The sequence below is a fragment of the Dendrobium catenatum genome, unplaced genomic scaffold (assembly GCF_001605985.2).
Source record: "Dendrobium catenatum unplaced genomic scaffold, ASM160598v2 fragScaff_scaffold_923, whole genome shotgun sequence".
In the NCBI taxonomy this organism is placed as follows: Eukaryota; Viridiplantae; Streptophyta; class Magnoliopsida; order Asparagales; family Orchidaceae; genus Dendrobium; species Dendrobium catenatum.
In genome coordinates this window covers 907,678-917,275 of record NW_021319385.1, presented here as the reverse complement: position 1 = coordinate 917,275, position 9,598 = coordinate 907,678, and the positions used below count along the sequence as shown (strand labels likewise).

The 9,598-nt window shown below is 34.8% G+C and overlaps 1 protein-coding gene across 3 annotated transcripts; it reads right to left on the bottom strand.

The window, feature by feature from the left end:
* Positions 1-342: 342 nt before the first annotated feature.
* LOC110108591 (serine carboxypeptidase 1) lies at positions 343-6,844 on the bottom strand. 3 transcript variants are annotated; one of them, XM_020839285.2, is made up of 14 exons: positions 6,478-6,840; positions 6,226-6,371; positions 5,732-5,808; positions 5,462-5,584; positions 5,261-5,363; positions 4,546-4,583; positions 4,172-4,273; positions 4,018-4,098; positions 3,693-3,932; positions 2,919-2,984; positions 2,708-2,829; positions 1,328-1,441; positions 889-934; positions 343-529 (listed from the first exon to the last, which is right to left on the bottom strand). In XM_020839285.2, exons 1-14 carry the CDS (start codon positions 6,615-6,617, stop codon positions 446-448), a joined length of 1,482 nt encoding a protein of 493 aa, XP_020694944.1. In that variant the 5' UTR covers positions 6,618-6,840; the 3' UTR covers positions 343-445. The 3 variants fall into 3 exon arrangements, with proteins under 3 accessions (XP_020694944.1, XP_020694945.1, XP_028553236.1); XM_020839286.2 differs by lacking the exon at positions 4,546-4,583 and adding an exon at positions 5,144-5,181 and having other exon boundaries at positions 6,478-6,838; XM_028697403.1 differs by lacking the exons at positions 343-529; positions 889-934; positions 1,328-1,441; positions 4,546-4,583 and adding exons at positions 1,744-1,856; positions 5,144-5,181 and having other exon boundaries at positions 6,478-6,844.
* Positions 6,845-9,598: the final 2,754 nt, after the last annotated feature.

Here is a 9,598-nt window from a genome sequence, read left to right as displayed (position 1 = left end):
TTGTGAATAAAACTGTCATTAAGAGAATAAAATTAATTAGATTTAACCGTTCAAACGAATTTGATAAGAAACATAAAGATTTCAAAATCCCCTTGCTTTAAAAAGTGATAATTTGATATTTCACAAAAATTAAAAATAAAATAAAATCATTAGTTTCTAAAATATTTTCTTCTTCTTCTGCAACACAAACCAAATGGACGACCTTTAAAACTCTAGGCTTTGTTAGGAACTGCTTTCTTACTGCTTTTTAATATAGTTTTATCGTATATGGATCATTTATTTGAACACTTTTGTTCATATAAAGCCAGGAGAAAATCCATGAACTATGAGAAGAGATGATGATATCATAAACAGGAGCTCTATTAAATGTCCTGATGTCATAAAATCATATTTGCAGGAGACAATGTTTCCACTATAAGAAAAATGAGAGATCTATTTTGAACTACTATATAGCTAAACCAGCCAGCCATCTGCTATAAAAAGCCAGTGCCTCTTGTGGCTTGTACTCTGGAACCGTATGGCCTGAACCCTGCACCATGCAATAGTACCATGAGAACACAATTTTTGTGTTGTAATAACTTCATAATATTTGATAGGGAGGATAAGTAAAATGAATTTTGTTTCGGACGGCTTCTTTCTGTTTCTTAAAGTAAATTTTTAGTACAAAAAATTTAATTTTTATACTGAAAAATTGCTTTAAGAAGCAGTAAGAAAGTCGTTCCAAATGAAACCAGACTTGTAAGACCAGTTAAAGATATTGCTTCCTACATTGGAAGATTGTCATTTTATTCCTGAGAATTGAGGATGTAGAGCTTTTTGAAATTAACAACTGAAATTTAATCTTTGGGAAGTAATAGGGGAGTTGGTTATCGACTACAGAACTGATACCTTTACTGTGAGGAAAGTGAGGTTCTTGTCATAGCCTTGAGTGAACCTGAAATCAGATAATTGATGTGAAATTTCTTCACTTTATCTATAATTGGAATATTGTGATGTTACATATGATGTGAAAGAACAAATTTGTTAGGAAAAACTTGTAACTAAAAATGCAAATATTTTTTTCTGGTTTTAGTGCCTGAGTTTTGCACCATTTTTGGGTAGGTAAATCATGCTGAAAGCAAGGTAGTTTGGTTGCCTTACTGTATATGACTATCATGTACTTTCCATGAGTACATATGGAGCCTGCTATGAGGCAAAAGATAGAACTAATCAAGTTCATGTGAAATGCAGGTTTAGAAGAAGATTTATCTCAATTTATGATATCCTGCTCATGATAGAAAAAGCTTCTAAAGAAGCAAGATAAATGAAGAGTTAGATGTTAACATACCCAGAAACTTGTTCTGCAACATACCATGGCCTCCATGGATCAGTAATTTTATATCCCAATGACCTTGTCCATGCTTGAGTACCAGTGAAGGGCACACACATGTCATGGTCACCACTGCAAAAAAATTTTATGAGCATCAATAATAATCATAAGGAGTAAGGAGTTCTTAGATCATTCTGATAATGATGATGTTGCAATATAACATATTTAGACCATTGATGAATAAGCACTGACACCTAAAAGTTTCTGTTTAGTTGCTATCACTTTATTTTTTCACAATCCTTTCATATCAAGATAAATTTGCTTGGAAAATGCATAACACAAGTGCCTATCCACATGTGCACCATCAATATGGCTTCATGAGAATGAAAAATATATTTGTGGAGCAAGCTGTCCATTTTTGTAGTAATAGCTCTCGCTTTGCACCACAGGTCAAACAACAATGCAGCATGGATCAGTAATTTTATATCCCAATGACCTTGTCCATGCTTGAGTACCAGTGGAGGGCACACACATGTCATGGTCACCACTGCAAAATTTTTTTATGAGCATCAATAACAATCATAAAGAGTAAGGAGTTCTTAGATCATTCTGATAATGATGCTGTTGCAAGCTCACATAAAATGACTCCAATAAATTGACATTGGCTTATTTGGCTTGTGTAGTGCACTGCTGGGAGGCCAAGAAGAAATATTCATGGAGTCAATAATGTAGATTGACTCAAGTGTTGCTTGTTTAGCTAAATATTTTAGAGTTTCTTGTTAGGCCGGTTCACCTTGAACCGGCCCTCAGTTGATCTACAGGAGGCAGAAGCAGTCTGCCTTCCTTGACTTGGCCCACCAATAGGGTGGGCCCCACTTGTTCAAATTGATTTCAAATTGAAAATGAGGAGGCGGCTAGGGCTTGAGAGGGAAATTAGATTAGGAAAGCTTTTATATTAAAGAGGATGAGAGGATTAGGGAAGATTAATTGGAATTAGGGTTTCTTGGCAACTTGGGCTCTAGACTTTCTCGTCTAGAGATTTGGGAGAGACGATCCTCCTCTCGAATTGAGGATCAATTGTATCTTGCTTTGAGTTTTGCTTTGCTTTATTTCCACTATCGCAATCTATCTTTTCTAGATTGATTTGTCCAGTTTTTCTTGTTTTTATTGCTGTTTTGAACCAATTATTGTTAGGGCTTCTTGCGAACTCAAGTAAATCCGATAGAATTACTTGCGAACTCAAGTATTTCCTATCACTTCTCAAGTGTTGTTTGTTTGATAACATTTACATTGACATTGTAATATCAATACTAATTTATTCATGCTGACTATATAATATTTTCACATAAATAATATGAAAATATTGTAGTAACATACTCCTGGAAAAAGCATCAGTACCTAAAAATTAGTGCACGATAACCTTGGACAGTCAAGTTCTTGTGATACTTGATCATGCTTCCAGCATCATGACTGAAATCTATATTATCGGTGCATAGCTCCCAAGGACCCGTCACACTTTTCTGAAACAAAAGTGGGCAAAACTATATCAACTTGTATCTCTTAAAACCAGAGTCCGAATAGGACGCACTCATAAAGCAGCAAAGGTTACCGGCTGAGCATGAAGTGCACTTCTTACTTCTTCATTGTTCAACCATAAAGTTGCAACCTCGTCATTCTGCAGGCATATAAAGATAGTCAATCCATATGGTTTTGAAAATTTCAGAGGAATTTCTGAAAGTGGTTTCGCTGAAAAGAAATTGTGTAATTTCACATGAATATTGTTCAAATGGAGTTGTTTTTCCAATATTATAATATATTTCCATACTTGGCTCACACTGTTGGATTAAGCCATACTAGGATTAGGTTGAATCAGTTAGATATGATGCAAAATGGATCTTGTTCTATCGTTGATTAGAGATTTCTATATGAAAAATACGAATCGGAATTTAAAGAAGGGGGGAGGGGCCCTTGATCAGCAACAGATAGAGGAGGATTTCTTCAATCACATAGTTTGGGCTTCTAGAATATGGCGCCCTTGTGACAATCTATTTGATTGTATCGAAAGACCCACGGAATTGGAAAGAACAGAACACAAGGAAAACTACTATGTAACATAAAGTTTTTCTGAAGTTCCTTATGATGATATACAGCTTATTTTTAACAAAGCATGGAACAGACATAACAAACAAGTACAGATAAAAATCAAACAAGTAAAGTAAACAATGCTAATTTCAGATATTGAAGAAGATAATAACAACAACAAACATAATCAAAGGAACACTAAATATGCCTAAAAAGTTGAAGAAAACAAATTCTATAGTATTAAATGGATATTAAAGCATGCAGAGATGACAAAAATTCAAAAGATTGTCATCGAATATACCATGCATGGAACCGATGGGCTTCCAAGCTCTGGCCATGTTGGAACATGCCCCTCCATGACTTGAGCCCACAAAGGCCATGCACGGCCAAACATCCTTTTCCTCACTGGAAGAGGCCTATCAGTCTCACCAAGCCTACGGAAGCTTGACGGCAACTTGCTTTTGTGAGAGACAACATCAGAACTTGCAGAACCATAGTAGCATGGTTCAAGTATGTCATAAATGTTTAAATCCTGAAGGTCCTGATATGGACAGAAAATATATAGAACAAGTTAAATAAATCTGAGATTCACTAGATTTCAGTAGTCTTGGTTGTTGCAAAATTACCAAATCAATTTCGCTCAGCTTTTCTTCACAGCTTGTATTAATTGGATTCCAGTAACTTCCATTGCATGCAACATTAGTCCCCTGAACATATTAAGGATCAGACTAGTTTGCTAATTCCTTCTGCACATGATAATCAATCAGGAAAATTACAAACCTGGAACATATCATCTGATATGAGACCCATTCCATGCGCAAATGGCACAAGAGCGTTACCATCATATACTGTGTCAGTAACTCCATTTCCAACCATGTAGCCCTGAACAAAGATAGATAAACATATTTGAATGTCATCGTAATGATACACTAAGTTGTAAGAGAAACCAACAAGCATGGTTAGAAACACGAGAGATTATAATTGTGTGCGGCGTCCGAACTGTATGGAGACGAATCCGGACTCGCCATGTCACCCGGATGCACCGGGCCCCGGGTAACATTGCCTCTGGACGAATCCGGATGCCACACACAATAATTTTTCTAGAAACACAAGCACATTGACACAGAACAATGGGATGGCATCTGAGTTCTAACCTTGAAGTTTATTTTGGGATTAATTCCACCATTTATCCCTGTTCTTAAAGAAAAAATTCAGCTAAATCAAATTAAACATTTGAATGTCATTATAATGTCATCTAAATTCAGCATACCTTCGGCAACTGCAGCAGATAGAGTAGGAACATATACCCCAGCATATGATTCTCCAGATATATAAAATTGATTTCCAAGGAACTCTGGATATAGCTCAAACCACTGATGACAATAATTTCGAAAAAAAAAAAAACAAAGATAGATAAACATATTTGAATGTCATCATAATGATACACTAAGGCTTCGTTCGGGGCAGCTTTCTTCCTGCTTCTTAAAGCGGCTTTCTAGTTAAAAAATTTAAATTTTTATATTATAAAGCCGCTTTAAGAAGCAGTAAGAAAGCCGTCCCAAATGAAGTCTAAGGCTTCGTTTGGGACGGCTTTTTTATTGCTTTCTAAAACGGAGTTTTAGTACAATTTTTTTTAGAAAGCAATAAAAAAGTCATCCCAAACAAAGCCTAAGTTGTAAGAGAAACCAACAAGCATGGTTAGAAACACAAGCACATTGACACAGAACAATGGGAAGGCATCTGAGTTCTAACCTTGAAATTTATTTTGGGATTAATTCCACCTTTTATCCCTGTTTTTAAAGAAAAAATTTCAGGTAAATCAAATTAAACATTTGAATGTCATTATAATGTTATCTAAATTCAGCATACCTTCGACAACTGCAGCAGACAGAGTAGGAACATATACCCCAGCATATGATTCTCCAGATATATAAAATTGATTTCCAAGGAACTCTGGATATAGCTCAAACCACTGATGATAATAATTCCAAAAAAAAAAAAAAAGATCAGAACAGTCAGTGCGAAACAATCACAGTTGTTTTCTCTCTTCTGATGATTACAAAAAATTACCTTCAGAAGAAACTGGTGAGAATCTGAGGCAGTCTTAAGATCTCCAGTAATATAATCTGATTTATTTGCAGAATATGACAGCCCAACACCAGCAGGAGAATCCAAGTATATAATACTAGAAACCTGAATTTAAAAACTATTATTCTTGTTAGTATTCATATAATTTAAGTCACTCAGCTCCCACTACCTAGTCTTGATCAAAAAATAAATTGAAAAAGTATAAATTTTCATCAAACTTCAAACTTTAATACTAGATATCAAATGTTCCACCTTAGACCAGCTGTAAGGATTCAGAAGCAGCTCAGGCAAGCTTCCAGCTTTCCCCCCTGGTTTGAAATTGAATGGACCTATGCATTTTAAGATAAAGACCACAGATGCAACAGGATCATCTACTCGCAAGCCATTCAGCTCTAAGTACTGAGCATTAATAAATGAATTCAACTATAAATCAAACCACATAGAATAGATAATATAAATCTACAACAACAGACCAAATTGCTGGCAGAAGAAGAAAGCAGCGTACTAATATGTTTTAATACAGTCCAAAATAGAGGAATTCCAAGCTACCCTTGAACTCCCAAAGTAAGAATCACAAGAGTGCAAAGAAAGCAAATTAATTGCCAAAAAAAAAATCACAAAATCCAATTTATCCCCATTCATGAAGGACGAAAGAAAGAAAAAAAAAGCACCATCCGCAAGGAATCCATTACAAGGCACCACCTTTGAGAAGAATTCAAACATTCCAAAGAATAAAAAACCATTACCATGCTCATAGACGAAGCCGTCAAAGCTAGAGCAGCCTGGGCCCCCGTTCAGCCAAAGTACCAAAGGGTCTTTCTCCGGATTCCGCTCCGATTCCACGAAGTAGTAGTATAGATTCTTCCCATGGTTCTTATCAATTGTCACATACCTTCAAAAAACAGAAGAATGAGAAAAAAAAAAAGGTCAAATTAACACTTAATCATAAGTACAGATTCCGCCAAAACCTAAATAAAGAAAGGGATATTGATCAGTACCCAGCGTAATGCTTCGACGGAAAAGTTCCATTGAAGCCAGGCAGGTGGGAGACCAAAGCGTCCTCTGGCACCGCAGAGATTAATGATGCAGTGCTCACGAGGAGAAGCGATATGAAGCGGAGGAGGGTTGGCAACGCCATTGGAATAGATGAAATCACTTAATTTGTTGACAGATATTTATAGACAGAGAGAGAGAGAGAGAGAGAGAGAGAGAGAGAGAGAGAGAGAATGATTCGTTTTGTGCAAAGAGAGAATCAGCTCTAAAAAAAATGGCAAGTCCAAGGAAGCCGGAGAAATGATTAGGTCGACAACGTACGTCAACAGTTACCGGAGGAGGCGGAGGATCTCTGGGGGCAGTGAAATTTCGGTGTATTATGTATGCAAAATCTAATTTTTACCACGGATTCTTTCTATTAGCCTGTAAGTTGGTCGTTTGAAATTAAAAAAAAAAAAAAAATCAAATCTTTCTAGCGTTGCAGTCATTTCCATGAGGATGTGAGGTTAGAAAATGGAGATGCTTTTGAAGTAGACGTTCTCCTGTAGTTTCAGATTTAGAAGTTTGAGCTTTTTTTAGCTTAATTAATTATAATTCTATCACTCCCCTTATTCTTCGTACTAATTCAATTTCTAAAAAAAATTGTTTTGATCATTATTTATGTATTTTCTTTAACATTTTTATGAAATAATAACGTTTTCTTAAAAAAAAATGTTATTAAAAAATATTAATATTAACATTTTCTTAAATATGTATAAATAACTATGTTCCATCGACATTATAAATAATGGTTGGTACTAATATTAAAATTTTAGATATTACATATATAAATAATATCAAATACGTATGTATGTAAATCCCCACAAAAAAATAGTGCTGATAGATTCCAAGCTTATGCAACCAATAAAAATCTGACCACGTTACGTATTAACGGGAACCTGAAATTTAAAACTTTATTATAAACTAGATATAAGTATATAACTACCTCTGAACCTTTCATATGCTTTAAGATTGTAAATATCATAAACATAATTCCACAGATGGAACCTAGTAACGGATGGCGGATGCTTCTCCTGTACGTCTCCGTTGCAAGGATTATGTCAGGGGGATGGATGATTGAAGGGCCCCACTTGAATGTGGGCCATGCCCACTCAGCTTCGGAGCGTGCAGCGAAATTCGCTTCAAGTCAAATAAATAAAATAATAAAATAATAAAAGTAATCCGCACAAATTATTTATTACGTGGCTTATGTCCCACCCATAAATTATAATATATTTTTAAAAAATTATACTGAAATATTCTAATTAAAATAATTGACAAAAATTTATAAAAAATAAATTAATCATTATATATATATATTCACTCACATAGAATATTTTATTTTGAGCATGTTATATCATGCATAATATTATTTCTTAATGATGAGAGCAAATATTTAAGTATATTAAAAGAGTATAGTTACTACAACAGATTTAGGGCCAGTTTGAAATTACTGTAATTTTTTTTTGTAAAGGTGGTTAAAAAATTCTTTCGAGGAAAATAATTTTTTTTGAAAGTTGTTATAAAAAATAATCTTAGCATATATTTTTTGAAAGTAATGAAAAAATAGTAGTCAAATATTAGTGATACAGCATCAAAAATTATCTTGATCGGGCACGAATCTCGAGGAAAAAGATAGTTGGAAACTTCAAAAATTAATTTTGGAAGCACCCGATTTTCGATTTCAGCGAGCTAACAGTCAAACTGAGCGTCTCGGAAATACGAACCCAACAACACCAAGATCAACCCAATCCGAACCCAAATGAGTCCGAATCAAGGGCTCAAAGCGCTATTGGAAGGTTCAAACCACAATTTGAGTTACTAAACGGTCTCTGATTTTGAATAGCTTATACTCAAATCGAACGGCTCAACTAGACGAATTGAACGAGCCCAAGATCTCCGAATTCCTACATCATTAAGGCTTTCAAATGCCCAACAAACGGTGCATGATCAAAGGATTCGATATCGGCCGTCCATTCAAAATACTCCCAATTCGCCCCTGATCTCACGCCTATTTACAGGCTATGCCACTCCAGAAAAACTATAAATAGAGCCCTAATTCTACACCAACGGAACTCAAGTGAAGAGAGAGAAGAAGAACATAAGAAGAAGGCGATTCCTCTCCTCCTCGACTACCGCCGGAGCTCTTCCTGCCGCCTGAATACGCCGGAACTCTGCCGGATTTTCAGGAAACGATGGGATTCTGAAAACTTTGTAAATTTGCTTCAAGTTGTAATCTGATCGTCCCAATTTGCGGGACGAATCAGTTTCTTGTAATTTACAAAAGCGCTAGTGGAATTTTACAACTGGGCAAGGCCCCGTGGTTTTTCCCTTTTTGGGTTTTCCACGTACAAATCCTGGTGTTCTTTTATCTTCCTGTTTGTGTGTTATATTTACGTGTAACGCTCGGACGCGAATTTACAAACTCTACCGCCGCGTATTTCCTAGCACACAACAATTAGTATTGTGATTACGATTTGAAAAACAAAATAATAAGAAAATTATCCCAAACAAACTCTTAATAAGATATATTGACTTGAGAAATAACATAATTAAGAGAGTAGATATTATGAAATAGTTAAAAGAGTAGGCAAATTGACTCAAATAGACTAATTTTTAGCACACGTGCTCTAAGAGCATCAACTTGCTCAAGCGTAGTATAAAAAAATGAGTTGGGATTACTAAAATATTTTAAAATATTTATTCTTGTTAAATTTTTTATGATATTGATTTTGTTAATTATATTAATTTTTTATGAGCTAATTAAGGATTCGTTTGAGACTAATTCTTACTACTTAAATCAGTTTTTTAGTATAAATTAAATTTTGGTATCAAAAAGTTGTTTTAAGAAGTAGTAAGAAAGCTGTCACAAATGAAGTCTAAAGCCTTATTTGGAACGGCTTTCTTACTACTTCTTAAAACAGCCTTTTAGTATAAAAATTAAATTTTTTTACTAGAAAACTGTTTTAAGAAACAGCAATAAAACCACCCCGAATGAAACCTAAGACATACGCACACACATATCATATGTGTAAGTTTCAAATTTAAAACTTTTTTATTAATAGTTAAAATTCTCAGCCCAGTATA

Coding starts and splice junctions, on each gene's coding strand:
- LOC110108591 (XM_020839285.2), bottom strand. CDS start 6,617: ATGGCGTTGCCAACCCTCCTCCGCTTCATATCGCTTCTCCTCGTGAGC. Junction 2,830..2,918: donor GTGCACTTCATGCTCAGCCG/GTAACCTTTGCT, acceptor CTTTTGTTTCAG/AAAAGTGTGACGGGTCCTTG. Junction 935..1,327: donor GTTGCAGAACAAGTTTCTGG/GTATGTTAACAT, acceptor ATCTGATTTCAG/GTTCACTCAAGGCTATGACA.